Below are 25,395 nucleotides of genomic sequence, written 5' to 3' on the forward strand. Positions count from 1 at the left end.
AGAGGGGAAGAGTATAGGTCATTGTCTGGATATAACTGTGATCAAAAACCAAAAAGTATATTACGAAGATTCAATTTGACAGAATGGGAAAGAACTTAATATTGATTAAAAACAATTCCCCTCTAGTAGATGCAAATCCAGGATACAATCACTACAAACACTACTTAAAAACCAAGTAACTTTTGCTTAATTTGAAAAGTGTCAAAAAGTATCAACTACTACACTTACCAGAAAAAACAAATAAACATATGTAGGTAATCAAATCAAGCAAGGGCCTAGTAATAGCATCATTGAGAATTTTAAGTGAAACTTAAGTCACCATAACTCACATCAAGTTGCCATATAGTTATTTGAGGACTGTTTTTATATCCTGCATTAACTATTTATATCCAAAGTTGTGAAAACTTAGTAAGACTTTAAAAGTCTTTAGGATCAAAATCCCAAACAGAAGTGTGATGGTATGAAGGCAAATATTTGTAGTCTCTTTCTACTGCAGATTTCTTTTTCTGTGTGTACTCTGTGTGGGGTTGCAGTACAGTATTTACTTCTACAGATGGGACTACATGCATAGCCATGAAGAAGTCTACTCTTAGTTTCTACCTTTCTGGATTCTTCCTCTCCACCTTGTTCCACTTGTCTCTTAATTCTATAATAGGTCTTCGTATGTTGCTGCAACTTCTTCTTTGTGTTTATTGGATAGAATTTTGATATTTCATGTTCTTTTTTTTAAGATTTTATTTTATTTTATTTTTTTGACAGGCAGAGATCACAAGTAGGCAGAGAGGCAGGTGGGGGGGGGGGTGAGGGGGAGCAGGCTCCCTCCTGAGCAGAGAGCCAGATGTGGGGCTCAATCCCAGGACCCTGGGATTATGACCTGAGCCGAAGGCAGAGGCTTAACCCACTGAGCCACCCAGGTGCCCCGATATTTCATGTTCTTAATCTAAAACTGATAAGTGAAACATTTGGATGTGTGGCATATTAAATGCTTTATTTTAATATATTAATTTTAGTATTAATATTAAATATTTTACAGTTATAAAATATTTAGTTATGTTTTTAAAGTGATTTTAGGTTAGAATGTATTAGAAATAATTTTCCTCCCTTTGCTCTGTATTTTTTTAATGTATTTAAAAAATATAAAGGCCAAAATGTAAAGAAAGAACAAAGTAATTTGGGAGAAACCTAAACCTGCTGTTAGTTAATACTTTTACACCAACATGCCAATTTCTAGCTTCAACTCAGAGCTGCTAATTAGGTATTTGCTTTGTTTTGTTTTGTCTTCCTGTTGGTGGGGGAAACTGAACCCTGGGCTCTATTAATTCAAGAAGAAAGCAAAGCATGGCGTTAAAAAAAGAACCTGACTACAAGTCCATCCATCTCTCTTAAAGAAAGTGCTCAGCAGCAATGCCAAGTTCTTATCAATATTCCACTTATTTCAGCCATGGTACATGAACAACTAGTAAGTACTGAGCATAGTATTTGAAAGGAAGAGAACCTACTCATTCCCAAAGTGTATGGAGATTCCCTGACTCCCCACTTCCCCATCACAAATAGCATTTGGGAGAGATGCTAACAATGCCAAGGTGAATCAGCCACAATTCAGGTAGCATATGGAAGAGAAACCCAAACTTAGATGGTCAATGTCAATCTTTAAATGATCCAGCACGAACTGGATAGGTTTAATTTGCAAAGGAATCATGCACTGGTTATTTTCTTCCATTGCAGAGCTACTCTTAAATCTCAGCTTTCTTAGAAAGCAGCAGAGACAGCAATATAACCATATTCTGTGTTGTCCTAACAAGCACGAAGGAAAGTTTGACCATGTCCAGCCACCTCTCAGGAGAGAAGCAGGCCACGCCCCCCTATCCCACTCCCCTGACCCTATCCAGGGACTCCTATGGATGTTCAGCTAGCTCTATACAACCAACAGCATCAGCAGCAGTGGCATGCAAAGCATCTATTGAGTGAGGTGATTAGGCCTCTTTGTGCCTACCTCTTTTCTGAGACTCAAGGAAGGGGTAGGAGGAGATTCCTAAAATATAAAGAGAAATTTTATAACAATGTTGTTGGGCTCTCAGATTGAGCTGGTCCTGCTAACATGCTGCATGATACATAAGCACATGTATTTATGTTTGCTCTTAAACCCTATATATTATGTGACATGAAATCCCAGCTTCTAGGTTCTCCCCTCTTAAACCCAACTCCAGCACTTGCAGTCAGGGTAATCTTAAACCCACAGATCTAACTGTTGTTTTTCCTCTACTTTTAATAAAAACACTCCTTGTTCACAGCAACAGCTTCCTGTTGATAATGAGAATGGGCTGTGAAACCTTTTTCAAAATGCAAATTTCTCAACTCAATCCCACTGATCCCCATTCCAGGGCTGTAGGGTGGGGCTCAGGAGCCTACTCCAATTATGAGCCCTGCTCCTTTGTAGTTCCTCTGGGTGCATCTGCATATTTAGCTCATGGGAAACACACAGTAGTTTCTGAAATAAGGCCATACGTAAGATTGGTTTGGCAAATATTGAGGAGAAGCGATGTATGAGCTTTATACTCCAATGTGTAAAGAATGACCTCTGTTCAAAATCCAGGCAATGCTTCCCACTCCAAATGCCTCCGCCCCTGCCTCAGCGATGAAAGATACCACCTGCTCCAGATGGTACAGCTACTAGATGGGGACACCATCTGCAACAACCTGGATGCCTGAGAAACCTTGTGGATCAGAACTCCTCCTCTCTAACCTCAGCCTGAACTGGGCATATAATATCGGCAAGAAATCGAGAAATAGACACTAATTACAGCAAGCCATCTAGGTTTGGGGTTCATCTGGCACTGTAGCATAAGCTTAGCCTACTCTGATACAAGCATTACAAATGCTTACTTTACATTTATTTGTATTACATATGCTGAGTTAATATAGGTTCCCCCACTATTTGAAAGTGGGGCATTTCTATGAAACCTTTCATCAGCCACAGTGGTATAAAGGGAAGAAGCAATTACCATTAATTTATATGGAAAAGTTTTTGAGCATTCCCAGAATAACCAAAAAAATAACCTCTCTGTGGCTTGGCTGATATCTTAGGACACATCCTGCTAACAGATGCACAAAATAAATCCAGATAAAGATGTCCACACAGTTCAAGGCTACAATGGCTTGATGCTGTGATGCTGAGTGTGGATCCCAGGAAAGGAGGTTTGCAGGGCTGTTCTCCCTGCAGTGGGCAGGGCTGCTTCTTTAAAGACTTGCTTCAAGACAAACACCGAATGCTGTTTTTACTTTTGCCTTTTGTCCCTAAGAGCAAAAATCCTCTTTGGATTTCTTTTGGTTATCCAAAAGAGGCATTATGGTAGGTAGGTCTTGTGTAAAGGTGAAGTGGTGTAACCTGAACTTTCAAAAATCGGGGGATACCTGGATGTTGTAGAGCAGCTGATTTAGGCTGTGAAGTTAGTACATTTTACTTCTAGGCCTCTTGCATCATTTTCATATTCTGAGAAGTATTTTGAGGTTGCAAGACTATTCACCTTGGGGCACCTAGGTGGCTCAGTCAATTAAGCATCTGCCTTGGGCTCAGGTCATGATCCCAGGGTCCTGGAATCGAGTCCCATGTTGGGCTCCCTGCTCAGCGAGGAGTCCGCCTCTCCCTCTCCCTTCCCCCTTGCTTGCGCTTTCTCTCTGTCAAATAAATAAAATCTTAAAAAAAAAAAAAAAGACTATTCATCCTTTTTATATCAACTATGTATGTGAATAAGGATTTTCTTGACATTACACAACCAAAACACAGTAAGCAGAATGCTGAGGCTCTGATGCTAAAAAGAATCCATCCATCATCTGTCATTCCCAGTTTAAAACTGGTATTTCATGTACATCAGCCTAATTCAATATATGTATTTATAATCAGAAAATATCATAAATTTGAACTTGTATGATACACCTATGCCCATAAAATGCTATTTTTGGTATGTATGGGTTTTATGTAAAACTTAATAGAAAAAGTTTGAAAAGAATTGCTTTTAGAGCTACAAAGGAAAAGTTCCAGTTTTCTTTCACAGGATGCCCTTAACATATTAATAGCAACCTTATTAGACCTGAGAGAGGCCTTGGTGTTTATCTAGTTGAGCCATTTATTTTTATCGATTTGTTAGTGAAGGCCCAGATTCATCAAGTGAGTCTCAAGGTCAGATCCTTGAATCTGCACAGAGCCAGAAGAACCCAGGGCTTTCCTCCAGGGAGTGCTGCCTCATGAAGTACTCCATCTTTGGGGCTGAGCAATTAATTGTGACGCTCTCAATTTCCCCAAACATTTGCTGAAGTGGCATGATGGCCCATAAAGTGTTTCTCAGATGTGAAAGCTAGGTCAAACTATCGATTTATTTTTGAGATTTAGCTTTTTTATCTGTAAAGTAAGAGCAAATAATGCCTATCTTAGAGCTCTACTGTGATTAGAAAGGATATCACTCATGTATCATGTGAGGCCCACTGTTCTTTGGCCTTCAGTGAATAAATTTAGATTTATTACCTTCAGATGTCAGCCTACACTTCTAGATCAGGGTTCAGCAAAGTCTGGTCCATGGATCAAATCTGGCCTGGCACCTTTTTTGTGAATGTGGTTTTATTGGAACATAGCCACACCGGTTCTCTTATGTATTATGTGTGGCTGCTTTGGGGCCTAAAACAGCAGAGGTGACTAGTTGTGACAGAGAACTTATGGCCCAAAAGCCTAAACTATTTATGCCCTTGCTATGCTCAGAGAAATTCTGTTGACCTATGTTCTAGATTGCTGAGATCATTTTGAAACTACTTTTTGTTCTTCTACCCACAGTATCATTACATATCTCTTTCACTGAATCAGGCACAGATTTGTCTCCATTCAAGCTGTTCATAGAAATGTTTAATGAGACACGGGGAAGGAGAGGCCTAAGGCACACCACAAGAGACCACCTTCATGGCTGACAGTGATTCCATTCCCTGGGCTCAGTTATCTGAAGAAGTATGAACCCACTAAATGATATTATCCATCAGTTCTCATTTACCAACAACGTTGTGTATTTGCTAAATGCCTTCCTAATATACAGAAGAAGATGAGGTACAGACCCCTCCATTTTCCCCTCCCAAGTGGTTTCCAAACTATGTTGTTTCTATATCCTTCAATTCCATTTCAACCCCATTTTTTGAAATCTGAATTATTCTTCTAGTTACAGTTTTCTGGCAGATCTCCTATTATTGGTGCAGAGATTAGTTAGCTGTCATCAAACCAGGTTATTATTCTTCCTGGGCATACTACATTTCCCAGCTTTCTTTTCGATCAGGGGTGGCCAAGTGACTAAGATCTAGTCAATGGAAGGCTTGCAAAAGTCATGTGTGCTACTTCCAGACCTGGCCCAGAAGAGCATCCCATTGGTAACCCTCCAAGGTCTTTTCCTTTTCATAGCCTGGAAGCAGATGAGCATGGACACCCGAGAGGCCATTTATTAAAGATGGCAAAGCCACAGTTGAAAACAACCTGGGTCCCTGAATCCATCCTTAGAGAAGTCAAGAACATCTTGGATTTGAACGTGAAATAAATTTCTATTGCATTTAAACCATTATATATGTATTTTGATGTTTGTTATGAAAGAGCATGTAATTGTCAAAAATACAGCTATCATTACTGTTATATTACTACCAAAATATCACAGGAAAATATCCTAATAACTCAGTTTTCTGGACCAAAGAGGTTACAAGTCATGCAAAGTGGAGGTAGGTGGTCTTTCACTATAGTCTCACCTATCTTGGCCTAAACATGTCCATTTCACTGTTTTTGTTTTGTATTCTGGTAGCTTATTCTTCTTAATTGAGAAAAATAAAGTAAAATAGGCATCATGCTTGTTCTGCCTTTCTGTTAGTGTACATCTTCCTCAAAAAGAGAGCCTCACATTTCCTTCTTTTTCTCTTTAAGTCTAGGACTTCCCTTTTTAACAGAATGGCCCTAGTTTCTTCACTGTTTCTAAACCTCACTTTTCTAAAATTTTACTCTCTGTTTTGGCCTTTCTGACACTCTTTACAGTTTTATGACATTCTTTCATATGTCCTTGGTAATATGTCCTTCATACTTTCATCTCTTCTAAGAGCCAAGCTCAGAGAACATCTTGTTAAGTCATGCTGCTTCCTCCCCATTTTGTTTTCTCATTAAGATTATTCATGCCTTTGATTTTCATTGCAATGCTACCATCTCTCATGAAGGCCTTAGTTATAGTCTTTGAAATTAGATTAAAATGTCTTATTTGTTTATTATCTGTCCCTCCCTACTATCATTCAACAAGGACAGGGACTCCCTTTACTGCTTAAAACATGGCCTGGCACATAGTAGGCACACAGATATTATATTTGTTGAATGACTGAAATCATGTCTGTCTTCTCTCTAAATTTGATCCTAACCCAATTTTCTAAAGCCCAAGAATCAGATATAGTTATATAGAGATATAAGTTTAGTTTATTTCCTCTCTTCATTATTAAGGAATACCAATTTCTAATACTTTTCTCTCCAAGAGTGGTTGTCAGCCTTGGCTCCAGATTTTAGGACTCCTGTGGAGCTTTTGAAAATTCCAATGCTCAGGCCACTCTCTAGATTAATGAAATCCAAATCTCTCACAGGTAGGATACAGACATCAGGAAAGGACATTCCCCAGGTGATTTCAACGTGCAGTCAAGATTGAGAATCACTGCAGAGTTCCTGTTGTTTCTGTAACACAGTCTTTCCTGTTACTGAAAATTAAGTCCAGATATCAGTAAATATTATGACATCATCTTGAGAGGGAATGTCAGTAATGAACATATATCAATTGTTTACTATGCCAGGCACTGTACTCAAAAGTTTTTTTCATATATTATTTCCTTCATACCTCATGTCCACTCTGTGAGGGAAGTTAATGAACCCTCCCCCTTTTGCATACAAGCTTATGGGGTTAGAGAGGTTAAGGAAAGCAACACTATCATTCAGGTCAGTCAAGAGTCTCTCCGGTGTTTGCTCTCAAGTTATTGATGCTACAGTCTTCGGTCATGGGCAATTTTGCCTCCCAGAAGGGTTTCTAGATTAAAACACAGGACTCTCAGTTAAATTTTAATTTCAGAAGAATGACAAATAAGTTTTTTAGTACAAGTCTGTACCAAATGTTGCATGGGACATACATGAAAAAGTTACTTGCTGTTTATCAGAAATTCAAATTTACCTGGGCATCCTTTATTTTCACTTGCTAAAACTGGCAACTCTACCTGTACGGAATATTCAGCAGTGTCTGGAGATATTTTTGGTTATCAAATGAGGGTGTGATACTACTGGCATCTAGCAGGTTGAGACCATGGATACTGTTTAAGATCTTATAGCGCTTAAGACAGCTGCAGCAACAGAGAACCATTCGGCTTCAAACGTCACTAGTGCCCAGGCTGAGAGCCCCATATCTAATGGATGTTGGGATAGATTAAGTACTCCTGTAACAGCATCATGCCTCTGGCAACTTTTATATTCTGTCTTCAGAAAGCCTTCTTTCTTTATCTTCCCTTCTTCCTTCCTTCCTTCCTTCCTTCCTTCCTTCCTTCCTTCTTCCCTCCCTCCCTCCCTCCAAGATTTATTTATTTTAGGGAGGGAGAGAGCACATGGGGGCAGGGGCAGAGGGAGAGACTCTTCAAGCAGACCCTTCAAACAGAGTGGGCAGCCTGATGCAGGGGCTTGGTCTCATGACCCATGAGATCATGACCTGAGCCGGAACCAAGAGCTGGATGCTTAACCAACTGAGCCACCCAGGTGCTCCAGAAAGCCATATTTTAACCTTTGTCTAGCTACAATAATATGTAATATTCTCTTGCATTTGTACTTTAGTAAGTTGTGCCCAGAGATATCGGACATCTACTGCTCCTGGTGCATCCGCATCTCAAGACAGAGAAGATACAGGGCAGGCTATTGCCACTTCCTGACATATCTTTGTGCTTTCTCTTTCAGTCCCACATTTTCGCCTACAGCTTCAAAATCTCTGTGGTCCTAGTTAAGACACCCTACCCTCTGAAGCCCTCCTTGCACGGATTTGACTTAACTACAATGAGCAGAGAAATCTGGGACTGAAAGAAAGGTGTGATAAAAGCCCATATGGCAAAGGGAGAAGATAGCTGCATGCCAAATGGTTTATTGTTAATGGGATGATGCTTCTTTAGCTGGCAAATTTGCATGTTGTGAATGCATTTAGCATGATGGCAAGTTTTTGAAACTTCAAAAGTTGTGCTACCTTGCAGATGTTTTCTCAAAACTTTAGTAAAAGAATACTGAAATGAATTTTATAAAGGATTTATAAATGTTTTATAAAACATGCATAGCTTGTGATGAATACATCTAAGTAAATATACTTTATAAGATGCATATTTTCTTGTTTGATTTTGGAACCTGTTGAAGACTATGTTGGGTATTCTTTCAAGTATTATGATCAAACATAGGATGTATTTGGTACAAAGAATTTTAAGTACCTCTTTAGGAATTTAAGCTTAAACATTATATCATGTGCCGGAATTTTAATTTCAAGATTTAATTTGTTTTTCTCAAATGTAACTTTATTATATTCACTTTAGGGTATTTCTAAAAACTGATTTGCAAGGTAATTAGTGTCAGTTTCATGCCACCAAAGGTTAGAGCTTAAGTAATTAAGCAAAGATCACTTGTTATTTAAGCCTTTAAAAATATATGCTTATTTTTACTACTTTTATTTTATTTTATTTTTACTATTTTTAAATAGAGGACTATTGTGCTTGAAAATCATCACACTCACTACTTAAATCTCCCAAAAAGAAGAGACCATGAGTTCTGAGTTATATAGAAAAGAGCCATATTCAGAGGTCTACATATCCTTAAGGTCCCAATCAGAATCATCTGCATCAGCAAGGGGATAAAGATAATTACTACAAAAATCTCATATACAGCTAACTGAAATATATGGACACACATACTTGCATTGCATGTGTCATATAGTGGATCCTTAATAAATACAAATTATTTGCACTCATCCAAAATTTGATATTGAGTGTTTATAAAATATGTATGTGTAAATCTGCACCTGGGGATGTTAAGAGTATAAAGAGAGAAAGAAAAGAAATAGGAAGAAACATTGTCTCTGTAAACATAATGCTGCTTCTTTGATTTACCAAAGATAAACCAAAGCAGGGCGCTCAAAGATTTTAGACTTCGTGGCAGTGACAGATTGCAGAGAGGTTATAAGATTCTGTGTATTTTCTCCCAAAGCGTTCCACAACTACCTTAATTATACTTATCTTACCACACTAATTGTTTATATTTCTGTTTTATTTGTTTCTCTGTCTCTGAAACTACTACTACACCTGTCTACATTAATATGACCTTACTACTCTATTGTCATCTGATGCATTCCAGAAGCATCCCAAATGACACATCAGTTTTAACAGAAAAAGCATCAGCCAACAGTTCACACACCCGAACTCTTTGAACCCCCTGCCTCAAACCCTCATCTTATTCTATGAATACTAAACCACCATATCATAAATTATCACATATATCCTGATCATGACTCAATCCTAACAACCAAAAGACATGACTTAAACTTGAAAATCTCAAACATACCAACTATTTCTGCCCACCTTCCCCTGACCAACCACCTTCTAAGCACTACTAAGGCTCTTTGAGGTGGTATTCTCCTGATTTCAGTACTAACTCAGCTTTGTCTTACTAGAAAGTGGTTTTAGAGATATTTTGGCAAACCAGCTTTTGACACGTCCATTAGACTGTGAATTCCTAATGGGCTGCGTCTGTATCTCATTCACCTTAACTGCAGTTTTTTACACAGTTCCTCTGAGCAAGTAGTTCTCAAAGAGTCTTTGGACCAGTAGCATTAGCATCATTTGGGATTTTTTTTTTTTTTTAAGATTTTATTTTAGGGGCGCCTGGGTGGCTCAGTGGTTTATTAAAGCCTCTGCCTTGGGCTCAGGTCATGATCCCGGGGTCCTGGGATCGAGCCCCGCATCGGGCCCTCTGCTAGGTGGGGAGCCTGCTTCCTCCTCTCTCTCTCTCTGCCTGCTTCTCTGCCTACTTGTGATCTCTGTCAAATAAATAAATAAAATCTTTATTTAAAAAAAAAGATTTTATTTTATTTATTTTAGAGTGAAAGACAGCTAGTGGGGAGAAGAGCAGAAGGAAAGGGGAAGAAGGACAAGCAGGCTCCCCACTGAGCGCAGAGCCTGAGGCTAAGCTCCATCCCAGGACCTGAGTGGAAATCAAGAGAACGCTTAACCACTCACTGAGCCACTCAGGCTTTTAAGAAATGCAAATTCTCAGGTTCAACCTTAGCCCCACTGGATGAAAGGATGGGTGGAACCCAGCAATCTGTGTTTTAGTCAGCCCTCCAGGTAATTCTGATGTTCTGGCAAGTTTGAGAACTACTGTAGATTACAGCAGATGGTCAATATTCAAGAAAAGTACAGAAAATAGTGATGAGTATCAAGGGAGGTAGCATAATTCCTGGTTCAAGTAGATAAAGTACGACATGGCTTCTTAGAGAAGTGACAATTTAGCAGGGACTTGAAAGTTTAGTCAAATTTGAGAACAAAGGCTGAATACTGTGGGGTTTAAGGGTGCTGGACTGCATAACAGAAAACACTGAAGGAGGCAGAAGCTAAAATGTGAATGTCTACCTAATGAATTTGGACTTCCTTCTGTTGGTAGTAGGGAGTCACGGAGGGTATGGTGCCCTTAGGGATAGAGAACTATAAGGGAAACAAAAGAAAACTAAACAACACAAAAAACATTGTGTTTTAGTGGAAAAACTATAAAGTATATAGTAAACTCAGCAGGATTATCTGATTTTGACTCTATGGAAGCGACTTTATAACTCTATAAATTATAAAAACTGATAGCAATTCAAAATAATTCCTGTCTATAAACAAAGGCATTCTTGGGGCACCTGGGTGGCTCAGTGGGTTAAGCCTCTGCCTTCTGCTCAGGTCATGATCTCAGGGTCTTGGGATTGAGACCCATGTCGGTTTCTCTGCTCAGCAGGGAGCCTGCTTCTCCTTTCTGCCTGCCTCTCTGCCTACTTGCGATCTCTCTCTGTGTCAAATAAATAAACAAAATCTTAAGAAAAAATAAACAAAGGCATTCTTGTCTATGTGAATTCTATCCAATAGACTGAACTGGCTTTCTTCACCAGCAGTGGAAGAACGTGTCTCCATCTGCACTTTTATTTCAATAATCCTCATCTATTAATATGTCTGTTTGGATTCGCCTTTGAACTGGTTGTAACATGTTGCTGGTTCTTTCATTAATGAGTTAAATACAATATTTAAATATGCTCATTTTTGTCTGTCTTGATTTTATACCTTTTTTGGGAGAAAATTATCCTTAAACAGTATTCTCTCACTGCCTTACTTCTCGGGTGTGTACACACATACATTAAAGCTCTTTCTTTTGCTATAATAATATTCTTCTAAAATACGAAAGAAAATAAAATTCTTTACTATATTTAGTAATTCTTTGGACTATGAGATGTTGCACCCTATTTCCTCTCAAATATATCTACAGTTATAAAGGCATTTTAGGTATTTTGAAATAGTGCTGTATTTTATAATGAACAATTTTAATAGCAGCAACATGGTTAGGAGAAACAACAAACTATTCTAATTACAATTCTCTAGCCAAGGATTCTAATACTGTGCTATAGCAGAGCAAACAAGCTGAGGGGTAAAAGAGGGTGTAGAACATGTTTAAGGAACAGCAGACGATCACGGTTTAAGTACCAGGTTTTGTTTGTACTGACTGAGGGCTAATAAGCAATACATACAATTTTACGCAGAGACTGCCACTGTGGTGGGAACAGAGGGAGAGACTAAGTAATTGGGCATCTACTAGGAAGAAGAGGGAGAGAAAACAACTGGAATATCTACAAAATTGAAAATCACACACATTTCACAATGCAGCTTCCTATCCATAGGGAGCCTCACGGGAGCATAACCTAAATCAGAGAAGTGTTAAAGGACCAGCACCTGAGTGTCAGTAATTCTCTGACTCAGAGTCAGAACCAAAATTCTTTCCATTGTCCTGTTACTCATTTGTTCCTCCTAATACGAATTTGTCTTAAGGAAAATCTTAGATGCTGTAGATTATTCCATAAAATCTAAACCAACAGACCAAAATACAGTGCCATCTAGGAAGAACTACTTGTGGTTCAGACGGGAAGGTTTCTGAAAGCACATTCTTGCTTGTCTGCTGACTCACTCTGTAAGCATGAGGCACCTACTAAACCAGTCAGGCGTCGGTGGCTCATCTATAAACGTATAATGTCTACAGCTCAGGATGCTGGCTGAGTTTACTATTAAGTCTTTGAGAACCATTCTCAGGTTTCTACAGGAGGAAGCCAGAAAACATGAAACATATTACCACAAATACTGCCACTTCATTAGTTGCAAAAGTGGTTGGGTTTTCTTTTTTAATAGCTTGGGGAATTCTCCTTTGCTCCCTTTTCCAGACACAAAAAATGATGTGCTATACAGTTGGTAAGTACATAAAGGGTTTATATGATGTTGAAAGGAATGCTTTTCTATATGACAAATACATACCAGCTTAAAAGGTTTCCTATTGATCACATAACATCAAAAGGCCTTAGTCTGCACTTAAGCATAGACTCCCAACACAATGAGATCAGTACAGGACTCTAGTAAACGCTTGGTTTGGACGAGTATATACCTTAACATTTTATCTGTCAGCCATTAAAGTGAACTACCGGAGAAGAGTGCCATGATGAGAGCAAATACAGGGCTAGAACAAAAGCATCATCAAATGCTTTTTTTTTTTTTTTTTTTTTTTTAAAGAAAACATAACTAAGGCATTAAAGCTAAGATCAATGGCCCAAAGTATTCACAAAGCGCAACACCTACTATAGGATCATTTTTGAGAAAAGGAGCTTGACGGATCTGGCTTTTGCCAGGACTACCTGAAAATGCCCCCAGACCAATGAATTTGTCCTATTTTAAAAATGCTTTGGAGAAAGCTTCTCTGGCATCCTGTTAAATGATTAACCTTTCTTACTATGAGAAACTTCTTGTAGTTATTTCTAAAATTTCTAGAGCATAAGCCTACTTCTTTTGGTATTTTTTTAAAATTATGAAAAATATTGGGACATCAGGGTGGCTCAGCTGGTTGAGCATCTGACCCTTGGTTTCAGCTGGGGTCATGATCTCAGGGTCGTGGGATCAGACTCTGTGCTCATGCTCAGCATAGAGTCTGCTTGGGATTCTCTCTCTCTCTCCCTTTTCCTCTGTCCCTCACCTCACCCCCCTCCCCACTCACATGCACTCTCTCTCAAATAAAGAAATAAAATATTTTAAAAATTATGAAAACTTCTAACATTCAAAAGTAGAAAGAAAAAGGCAACCTACTGAATGAGAGATTTGCAAATGATATATCCAATAAGGAGCTAATATCCAAAATATATAAAGAACCTATGCAACTCAACACCAAAAAACCAATGTGATTTAAAAATGGGAAGAAGACATGAATAGACATTTTTCCAAAGAAAACATACAGATGGCCAACAGACACATGAAAAGATGTTCAACATCACACATCATCAGGGAAATGCAAACCAAAACTATAATGAGATATTACTTCACCCCTGTCAGAATGGCTAAAATGAAAAACACAAAAAATAACAAGTGTTGGTAAGGTGGTAGAGAAAAAGGAACGCTCATGCACTGTAAGTGGAAATGAAAACTGGTGCAAGCATTGTGGAAAACAGTACGGGGGTTCTTCAAAAAATTAAAAGTAGAATTGCCATATGATCTAGTAATTCCATTACCAGGTATCCACCCAAAGAAAATGAAAACACTAATTCAAAAAGATATATGTACCCCTATGTTTGTAGCATTACTTACAACAGCCCAGATATGGAAGTAAACCAAGTGTCTATCCACAAATGGATAAAGATGTGGTTTATATATATATATCATTTTACATATATATAAAACAGAATATATATATAATCACTTTATATACATATATATAAATTACATATATAGATGGATAGATATAGAAATAAAACAGACTATTTCTCAGCCATAAAACATAATGAGATCTTGCTATTTGCAACAACATGGATGGACCTAGAGGGTATAATGGTAAGTGAAATAAGTTAGTTCAAAGAAAGACAAATACCATATGATTTCACTCATCTGTGTAATTTAAGAAACAAAACAAATGAACAAACAGAAAAAAAAGAAACAAAAACAAAAAACAAGAAACAAAAAACAAATTCTTAAACAGAGAGCACACTGGTGGTTGCCAGAGGGGAAAAGGGTAGGAGGATGGGTGAAATAGATAAAGGGGATTAAGAGTATATTCATTTGATGAACACTGAGAAATGCACAGAATTGCTGAGTCAATTATATTGTACACCAAAAACTAATTTAACACTGGATGTTAATTATATTACAATAAAAAAATTATAAAAAGTGTAAGAGAAAGAACATCTGATATAATGGTAGGTCTTCACACATTTGAAGTTAATAGACAATGTCAGAATGTTAGAATTTTTTAACAATTAAAAGATGTTACTTATACAAATTTACATGGAAAAACTTTGAGACAGTATCTTTTGGATGAGGATTTGAGGGTAGGTATATTTTGCCTCTGAAATTGTCTAGTTCTCAATACAGTCTGAAGTCTGATTTATTTACTACTAATGAAAATAAAACCCAAAATGAAAAAAAAAAGTAGAAGAATAGTATGACAGATTCAACAATTTTAAAGATTTTGCCACATTTGTATCACCTATTGCTCTTTTCTTTGCCAAAACATTTTAAAACAAATTCCAGATATATTATTTCACTCTTACATACATCAGTTTACATGTCTAAATTTTAAACATAAAAAAATTGGACATCCATCGTTAAGTATGAGGTGCCATTATCATTCCTTTGTAGAATCCAAGACCTAGCCCAAACCCAACCTCCCCAATAGGTAAAAATGTCTTTTTCTATTGCCTTGTTGAATCATGATCTAAACAAGGTCTACCTACTACAACTGGTTAAGTCTCTAGTCATCTAGACCAGAGCTTCTTAAACTTTATGTGCAAATGAATCACTTATGGATCTTAAGACTCACTAGGGTCTGGGGCAAGACCTGAAAGATTGCATGTCTCTCAATCTCCCAGGTGGTGGCAATGTTGCTGGAATCAAAGTGGACCACATTTGGAGCAGCAAGATCTTAGCAAAAGCCCCATGATATTTTTTTTTTTCCATGCCCTTGGCTTATTGCAGAAATATGTCAGTGATCCTGGGCTATGTCCCATGGTCTGAATTTCCATGTTTCTTTCCACGTGATATTATTTAACTTGTTCCTCTTCCATTATCTTTACTTTCATTAAATAACGTTAGCTTTAAAAACTTGAATATTCAAGGTCACCTTGTCTGTGATTCAAGTAACTACTTACTCTGTTTGAGCATCAGATGCTGTATGGTGACTGTCTTATTAAATAGGTGGCTCTAGAGTCCGAATTCTATGATTTGATTTCTGCCTTCATCACTTACTATTGTATGACTTTGGATTAAGTTAATCCCCCAAGCCTCAGTTTTCTCATCTGTAAAATGGGTTTAATATGTATATTGTATACTACTGTGAAAAATGGCATATGGCAAGTGTTCAATAAATGGAAGCCATTATTGTTACTGACGTTGTCATCTTTTTACTTCAAGTTACAATATTTTAGTTTCTGGGACTTTTCTTCTAAGTCCTAAAACTAACTTTTCAGCTCTTTGTTCATTTAGACTCTCCTATAAATCAGCTATAACTTTTCTTTTCATTTTTTTTTTTTAACAGTACAGATCACAAACTAGGCAGGACCTTAAGAGGGAGCATATTATGAGTTTTCAGAAATTTTCCTTTTCATGTTTTAATTTCTCTCTTTTTTAAGATTTTATTTATTTATTTGAGAGACAGAGAGAGAGAGAGCGAGCATGAGCAAGAGGAGAGGGAGAAGCAGCAGAGAGCCTGACACAGGTTTGCATCCCAGGACCCTGGGATCATAACCTGAGCAGAAGGCAGACACTTAACCAACTGAGCCACCCAGGTGCCCCTTCATGTTTTAACTTTTCTTTCAGATTACCATGGCTCATATAGCCTACAAATAAGACTGATTTTTAATCTTATATCTGCTCATCCAAGTACATCTTTCAAAGGGGGTTAGTTCTTAGTAGTTCACCATAGAAATTTAGGTAATAAAATTGTACAAAATGAAATATTCCAAACCAAACATCTTAAGTGTATATTACAGAACTAAGGGAGTTTGTTGTTCATTCATGTAAATCCCACATAAATTATATAGACTTTTTGTGTGTTATCAGTAATAAAGAAATGTTTTACTATCAAGACTGAGGTTTAGTCAGGGAGTAAATCTTCAAGAGATTACTGAAGTTGAGCTTATAGGACCAGTTTATATTTCCTTCTTTCTTTAAGAGGTTTCCGAAGTTTGGTGAAAATCCGCACATTAAACTTCATACTTCGGGTACAATCCCAAACAACACAATACCTCTTGAATTTTTTTATGACTGGCCATAGGAACAGAGCACATGAATTATATGGCCGTGAAGTCTGCAATTGCAAGTTGAAGCCGTGACTTTCTTTATAATAAATTCCATCAGCACAGAGAAACTTAAAGAGTCATCTTTTTTACAACAAGCAAATGCTGGCTCAGATGATCAGGGCCAAAAAAGAAATTAGGCAACAAGCCCAACATTATTTTACACTTCGGTCTTTTTTCTTTTCCTTTTGAGCTTTCTTTTTCTCAGATGTCTTTCCCATGAGACTATGAATATATTTGTTTCAGAGATGTATTCTCTTAGTTTAACATGAAGAGTAAAGTGAAAAAGGTAGAACTGGCAAAGAGTACTAGGGACAAAGCTAAAGAGCCAAGGGGAATATTTGAAAGTAGTTACTTTTGAAGAGTTATATGCAAAGGCAGCTACATGGTAAGAAAAGAGTAGTGGTATTACCATAGTTTTACTAGCATGCAGTGGTTTGAAATAACAGTATTAACCTGTGATGCAAGCAACTTAGTTATTTAACTAGGAATCAGATGGTAGCCTACATAATTATGTATAGCTTAACAAAAGGCAGCAAAAATTTAAATTTTATACACCAAAAAGAGTGTTGTATAAAAAGTACCCCTTTGGGGTACCTGGGTGGCCTAGTCAATTAAGTGACTGACTCTTGATTTCATCTCAGGTCATGATCTCAGGGTTGTGAGATCGAGCCCCGTGTTAGGCTCTGCTCTTGGCATGGGGCCTATTTCAGATTCTGTCCCCCCTCTCTGCCCATTCCCCCTCCTCCTGCTCACATGTGCATACAAGCACACTTTCTCCCTCTAAAAAACAAAGTGCCCTTTTTTTTTCTGCAGCTATTATATTTTTTCTTAGCTATTTTGTGTGTGTGTGTGTGTGTGTGTGTGTGTGTGTGTATAAACTAAAACAAAATCAAGATCGATACAGAATAAGCTTTACCCAACAAGGACAAACCATCTGTTACTAGAAAATAGAGCATTTCACTTGACAAGTTGCTTTATTCCCAGACATTTAAATGCATTTTACCTGAAATTACTGCTTAAAAGGCAAACACAAAATGGAATTCAATGTAATAAAACTACCCAGAAATGAAATAGCATATATAACATACATAGCCATGTTAAAATTTTAGGCCATATCTGTTTTCCCACATTCACCCAGAAAAAGGGAAAAGGCACAGAAAATGTGTTATGTCATCAATCACTGTAATAATGGATGGCCTTACAAAGCTAGCTCTACACTTACGTGATACCACTTAAAGGTAATACCTGTTTCCACATTAAGCATAGAGAACACTACTTTTTCTCCCCAAACCTTTTCTTAAGATCTGAAGGGTAGGTCTAAATGGATCATGTCCTGTCTTTCTTCATTCTTAATATTTGCAAGATCTTAATCTCCTAAGAAATCTTCTGTCTTCCCAAAATGTATTTAGGTTTAGGGAACATATCAATAACACCTTTTCAATGAATATAGATATTTTCTTTCTTCTTGTCTAGGCTATGAACTAAATATTTCCAGTGTCTCTGATTTTTTTTTTTAAGATTTTATTTATTTTTTTGACAGAGATCACAAGCAGGCAAAGAGGCAGGTGGAGAGAGGGTAAGGGAAGCAGGCTCCCTGCTGAGCAGACAGCCCAATGAGGGGCTTGATCCCAGGACCCTGGGATCATGACCTGAGCTGAAGGCAGAGGCTTTAACCCACTGAGCCACCCAGGTGCCCCAGTGTCTCTGATTTTATTTCAGTTTTCAAACTGCAAGTATTTAAAAAAATTTTTTTTGCACTGTGTCCTGATGAGGGTTATAGAAGTACGTAAGGTATTATACATCACACATAGCAGACATCGCAATTCCCCAGAACAGAGGATGAAAGCTGCACTGAAGGGATTGTTTTCTCAGTTGGCTATTACATCACTGTATCGGTAATACGTTCCCAAGAAAATTTATGTTGAAAATCACTGAACACTTATATATTCTTAGGATCAAATTTTTATTAGTAGACTGATTATGATCTCCTATGGCATGACCTAGGTCACTACTGACACAGAGTAGTCATTCAATAACTATTTGTTAACTGAATTAAATGAATAAACACTAACGGAGTGTAAGGAAAGCACATTATATGGTCACTAAATGCTCTCAATCTAGACTCACATCCATAAAATATTCCACCTTTTACAATTCATTTTAGAGCTACTTAAAAATAAAAGCCACAAAGATATTTTGATAGATTTTTTTGTGTGTGCCAAAAAAAAAGACTAATAGATAAATATAAAATGTGGTGCCTAAACAGTCCAAGGGTGACTATTTCTGAAGACACCCAATTTGCCTTCTTTATTTCATGTTCCATCCATACACAGAAAAGCAACGGCTGTTAACCATCCTCACGAAGTGGCAGCGAGCATCACTGTATATACCTACAGGACTGGGTACGTGCACACTCCAGTGTAAAGAATTTCAAAGTCGTCTTTCCAGTCTTCCAATTCTCCTTTCTGCCCCTCATCTCTTCCCACCTGCATGTTGATCTTTCCTACCTTTCACTATTGAAGCACTACTTGAAATATTAAGTCAGTATTTTCTCCTTCGCCAATGATTTCCATGCCTGATGACCCATTCCCTTAATCCAGAAGCCACTTCTGTGCTCGGTTGACCCCGTGGTGTTATTTTTCTAGGCTTCACAAATGAGGTCAGGTCCCACTTTATACAGCAAAAGGCCAGAAGGAAATTCTCCAAAGGGAACTGGTATAATCTTAATTTGAAGAGAACGCTACAGATCATTTTTAGCAATTCCCATTTAACTCTCCTTAGCATTTACCGAATACTGGTGCAGCCTTGATCCCTATAGAAGCAAAAGGCCTATCGGTCTCTAACCCTACTCACTGTGCTCCACACTCATACGGTAGCCACTGAGATAAAGAAAATAGCTTTGTAGGTTAAAAACAGAAGAATACCTCTACACAGTGGTCTCAAATCTTCAAATGAATTAAGTGCCTTACTAATTTAGGTCTACCCTCGCTCTTATGAGACAGGTTGTTTAGTAGTGTTGCTTTGGAGTTCTGCGGCTCCTGATATGTTTAACTGATAAACTATTTGGCTGTTTCTGGATTTATAAGAGGAAGTTACTATATGGATGGCTCTAGGATACTAGCTAGCTGATCTCTGACTTGTAACTTAAATTCTAATTTTGGTTACACACTAATACTCTTGAAACAAAAATCTGAACACATTAATCTACTGAAAAATACATTTCAACACAGAACATGGCCTGGCAAAGGACAAATGTTTTTCACTAGAAAAGTATGAAGTTCTCATAATCTTAAATTTTTTAAAAATGGCGAGAGCTACATCATTTGGTTGACTTTCAAGATCCTTTGAGACTGTACTTAGAGTGCACTATGGTCAAATGGCAGGAGTTCATACAGCTTTTGACCCATGAGAATGATTTGCAGGTGTATTTTAAGGTTAAGTTCTTATTACTTATTGGTATATTTTTACAATGCCCAACATAGACTTTTAGATTAATTTATGCTTATTCTGCTCTCACTAATGACTAGAGAAACAGAAAGGTATGCATTCCTTCTTCTAATACAAACAACTCCTTCCTTTCTATTACCTTAATAAAGCAACCTTTTATTTATCTACTATTTTTGATTTGCTAAAATGCTCATTTATCTTCCCTTAATAATGCTGGGAAGCGGGGGTCAGGGAGCTAAGATCGAGCTGATATTCATGATATCCATCTTATACATTAGGAAATGATACAGGCAGAACAAATAACTTTTCTGAGGTTGTATAGTTACTTAATGATTATAGGAAGAGCTGCTATCTAAAATCCATTCTTCCCTTCTTCCTTCCAGATTCTATTTGAAATAACAATATACTTAGCCAAAAAAAAAAAAAAAAAGGCTATTTTTTTCACTTTCTTTTTCTAGAAAGCCCTGTGACACAGTTCTGGACACAGACATGAACATGAAGTGAAGTGAAGTTTTGCTTCACTGGTACAGGTGCCCCTCCTTCCTTTCCCACCTTCCTCCTGTCTGGAAGATGGATGTGATGGCCAGAGGTATAGCCTCTTCGAACCATGAAGAAAGGATGAAGAAAATTTTAAAGAGACTTGACATCCTGAATTTATATCAGTGATTTCCTACTTCTAGATTTCTTCCACAAGAGAAAAATACAGCTTTATGTGACGGTAATCAGGGGGTCTTCACTCGCAGACAAATGCAACTGCTCACCTTTAGAGTAGGAGCTGGAATTCAGGTTCTCAGTTTTCAGCTCTGTCATCTTTCCATTGTTGTAGACTACGGTGCCTGCTAACCCTAGGCTACACCTGGACTTGTCATTCCCAGCACCCAGGAGGGGTGTTACATCAAGTCCTACAGCATGAAAACAAGGGTAGTATCACATCTTGGATTTTAATGGTTACCTCTCTAGCTTTAAGCAAAAAAGTGAAGTAACCAGAGGCTGTTTTTGATATTTCTCTCCCTCCCTCTTTCTCTCTCTTCTCTCTCTCTCTCTCACATACACACACACACACACACACACACACGTGGGCGTGCGCATACATTCTCACACACACACACACACACACACACACACACACACACACTTACTCAAATCCTTTCAAGGCCTGCCCATTCCTTTTTTTTTTTTTTTTAAAGGATTTTATTTATTTATTTTGACAGAGAGAGAGCACAAGAGAGCACAAGCAGGGGAGTGGCAGGCAGAGGGAGAGGGAAAAGCAGGCTCCTTGCAGAGAGCCAGATCAGATGCAGGACTCAATTCCAAGACCCTGGGGTCATGACCTGAGCCAAAGGCAGTCACACAAACCAACTAAGCTTTAACTTGAAGCTCTCAGTTTCTTTCTTCTGCCTATCTACCACCAATCAACACTGAAGGGTGAAAGGAGAAATGGAGAATTATCGTCACTGAAATAATTTATGGGATGTAAATATCATGATAGGAGGTTATCTGCGAGATGACTTGCAAATCCACTCAAACCTCTAAGACTGGAAAGCATTGAAGAGTTACTTGTGAGTGAGGGGTTTCAGCAGCACTCTCATCTCATCTAAGTAGCTACTCTGCTCAGTTTAGCCCCCTTAAACAACCTCATTGCCCCCTCCAGCCCCAGCCAATGCAGGTGGCAACACAGCATAACGCAGAGATTTGCTGCTTATTGTTTAGACCTGCCAGGTCCTAGAATTAGAAGAGTACTTTCTAGAAACAGGGAAAGGAAGGAATGTACTTCTGCTAATTCCGTACGTTTAAAAATATCGTTAGTAGATATTTCAACTGTGTAATACAAATCAGGTAATTAAACGCTTCTGCTTTTTAATATATGTCTGGCATGCTATGAACCCTCCAATAAATGTTCCTCCCGGCACCTTCCTCTTTTTTTTTTTTTTTTTTTTTCTCATCCGCTGTCATGTTACTTGGTGTAAAAAGCCTACTTCCTCTTTCAGATCAGTCTATCATAGTCTTTATATTCCTCCCACGAGAATGTCAGTTCTGCTGTGCCTATCAAGCGAAACAAACAAACAAACAAACAAAACCCAACAAAAACAAAAACGAAGGACACTCAAGCAAAAGATTCGGTTTCTAACCTCAGATTTATGACTCTGGCTAAATGATCCTGAGCAGAGCATTTGCCATTATGGCATCCCAGTTTTCTTAGCTGGAAATATAGTGAGGTAGCTTCACCTTGGAGAGGAACTTTTCAGTTCCAAGATTCTATCGGTTAAGCCCATGTTTACACATATGTCATTAATCTCTGCAACAATCTTGTGGGGAAGGAGAGTCACATTATCCCCATGTTGTAGTTCTAGAAAGGAGAGGGGAAGGGGGCTCTATGACTTGACCACTGGTACAGAGCTGGCAGGTAGCCATGCAAGGAACTAAACCCAGAGATTAGCTGCCTTCTTTCTCTGGAGAGAAAGCCAAGCCACCTGATATAAAAAGGAGATAAAGGAGGCACCTGGGTGGCTCAGTGGGTTAAAGCCTCTGCCTTCGGCTCAGGTCATGATCCCAGGGTTCTGGGATCGAGTCCCGCATCGGGCTCTCTGCTCAGAGGGAAGCCTGCTTCCCTTCCTCTCTCTCTGCCTGCCTCTCTGCCTACTTGTGATCTCTGTCAAATAAATAAATTAAAAAAAAAAAAAAAAGAAAGGAGATAAAGGAGGTCAACCAGGTGAGATTTTAAGGCTCACCCTCAGACTCACAGATAGAGGCAGGGAGTTTCACTTCCGTAAGACATGGGATTTTAATTTGTAAATATACCCTACTGTACCACATCGGCTTTGGACTGTGTAGTTGTTGAAACTCTCGGGGAGAGAGGATCCTGTTAGGCAAGTTTGAACGAAAGTTTATTAAAAATAATGTTTGCCCTCCTCTTCATAAAGAATAACGATAATCAATGAATAGTATTTATTTTATAATTTAACATATGTGTTTATGCTGATATATGTGAACTCTATATTTTCGGGAATTATTTCCGTCATACAATTACATACTAACCAGCAGAACATAAACATTCGTGAATTTAAACTATTAGTCTATTCAACATGGAAACATGGAATATGCACACTAGCAATGATGACGGTTACTTTGCTAACGGCTCCATCCTGTATTTTTAACCCATTTCCTCAGGGGCCCTGGTAGTAGTTGGCTGAAGAGAACCAGGGACTGGTAGTCAGAAGCTTCAAGCTCTGTTCCAGGGACCTGCACAGACTCACTCAGTGACCATGTGCCTATCAGTTGATCTCCCTCCTGCTCTCAGATGTGAGACTTCAGGAGTGTTGCCTAACTTCACTAACCTCTCGGAAATGCTACGAATGTAGGCTATGACTCTGGAAAAAGTAAGTAGAATCCGGAGGAAAAAAGCGTAAGATGACTCTTACCCAACTTAGAATGAAGCCTAACTATTACTTTTTAAAAGAGAATTTAAACATTCAAGAGAATTTAAAATTATAGATTGTAAAAGAAATATTTCTAAATGTTGATCTCCTCTCCTTTGGTAACAAAATCCCTCAACTTTATGGAGGGAAATGATTAGAAAAAGGGGGTAATTTTGTCTTCTCTTCACGCCCTTTGACCTCTCTAAGTCTGATTGTGCTCCTTCATAAAATCTGATTGTTATTTGAAGGGCTAGGGCAGTTACACAGTGAATGGAAAGAGGAATTCTTCATTTTTGAGAAGCAGCAAAGCCCCACATATTTTGAAATTCTGTTCAGAGTTTGCATCACTTCTTTATCTGTTTGCCATTTGTTGGGTGCCACACATTATGCTCAGCTCTAAGAATACAAAGACCATGAAGATATGGCGTCTACACCCATGGAACTGCCAACAGATCAGAGAAATTAGATTATTTCAAGAAATTATGACACTACAGTATGGGGAGTATGAAGATGAAGGGGACGGTAGAGGTGCTAGAGGCATCCAGAAAAAGTAAAGCATGTGGTTTATCAGTTGACCTTGGTGGGCAATGGAAGCAAGAAAAAGAAGGTCATTTTCCAGATACTTTAAGTTTTATAGTAATGGGTTTAAAAAAAATGAATATTTAATCAAAGTGAATTGTACACCTGGCAATGAGTCAGGCAGCAGTCAAGTCTATAAAAGCACCGGTTTTGGAGTTGGATAGATAAAATTACAACTCCATTTCTGTCTATGGGTGTGACCTTGGGCAAGTTGCCTGACCTCTCAAAATCTATTTCTTTGTCTGGAGATTATAAAAGTATCTACACCTCATGGGGTTATATGAAGATTATGTGGGAGAATACACATAAGCACCCAGCCCAGTCCTTGAAACCTGGTAAGATGGTAAGTGTTCAGTAAACACTGGTTACTAGTAAGTACTCTATTTACATTTTCTCATTGAACTCTTGCAACGATCCAATGGATAAGCATTCCTAAAATAGGATATAGAACACAGGAGATGCTAGGAAGATAGGTTCCAAATCATGAAAGAATATATGTGCCATGATAAGGAGTCTGGAATATATGTAGCAGGCAATGGTAAATCTTTTGAGGGTTTTTTAAGAGAGAACCACTGAGTTCTATGTTTCAGAAAGATCCTTAAGATGACAGTGTGGACAATGGGTTGGAAGGGCAGGGAGAAGGAAGAAAGGTTAGGAGTCCAGTTAGGAATTCCTTGTAATAAGTTACTCTGAGTAACAGTAGTATGGGAAATCCTAAATGACTCCAAACTCCACCTCCTCCTATATCTTGTCATGGCAAAAGCTTTAGGGCTTGCCTAAACACCGATTCCTTCAACATATGAACTGTACCAGCACTAGTGGTCTTTTCAGATTCATTTTCTTTGTTATTAAGTGGCATGAGGCTGGCATCTGTGAAAGGCAACAAATAAGCTCCTTGATAGAACTGGAGGAACTAAATATCAGTGTGATTTTTTTCTTGGCTGCAGGGGAGAAGTCAAAAACAGATGTTCTAAGAGCATTGGGGTTTGTTACCTTTATCATTTTTTTCATCTTTATATATAGATGATGTCATCATCATTTGTCTGTACATTGACTTGAGAGTAGTAAATCACACAATAGGAGAGTTGATGCAAAACACAGATGTAGAATATCTCATTGTACTATGGATTTACCACCACATACCTAGTGTTTTATCTTTTTCTGTTTCAAAAAGCCATTTTTCCTTATTATAGCATTTAATGTTCCCACTATAAAACAGGAATCTCCACTCACTATTTTTGCTGGAGACTGTCAATAGTAAAAAAGTATACACAGAAGAGCAAGGAATGCAATGGAAGTTTAAAACATGTTGAAGGCTACAATTTTTTCCAAAT

At 38.1% G+C, this 25,395-nt stretch overlaps 1 protein-coding gene across 1 annotated transcript in view; it reads right to left on the bottom strand.

Moving 5' to 3' along the window:
• Positions 1 to 6,635: 6,635 nt before the first annotated feature.
• LOC308341129 (oxidation resistance protein 1-like) overlaps positions 6,636 to 25,395 on the bottom strand; it is a 365,268-nt gene continuing 346,508 nt past the window's right edge. The window contains exon 4 of the mRNA XM_080800816.1: positions 6,636 to 6,744. Within this exon, the coding sequence (XP_080656942.1) occupies positions 6,686 to 6,744 (59 nt within the window). The 3' untranslated portion in view covers positions 6,636 to 6,685. The remainder of the gene's footprint in view (positions 6,745 to 25,395) is intronic.

The sequence above is a fragment of the Martes martes genome (assembly GCF_963455335.1).
Source record: "Martes martes genome assembly, chromosome: 4".
Lineage (NCBI taxonomy): Eukaryota > Metazoa > Chordata > Mammalia > Carnivora > Mustelidae > Martes > Martes martes.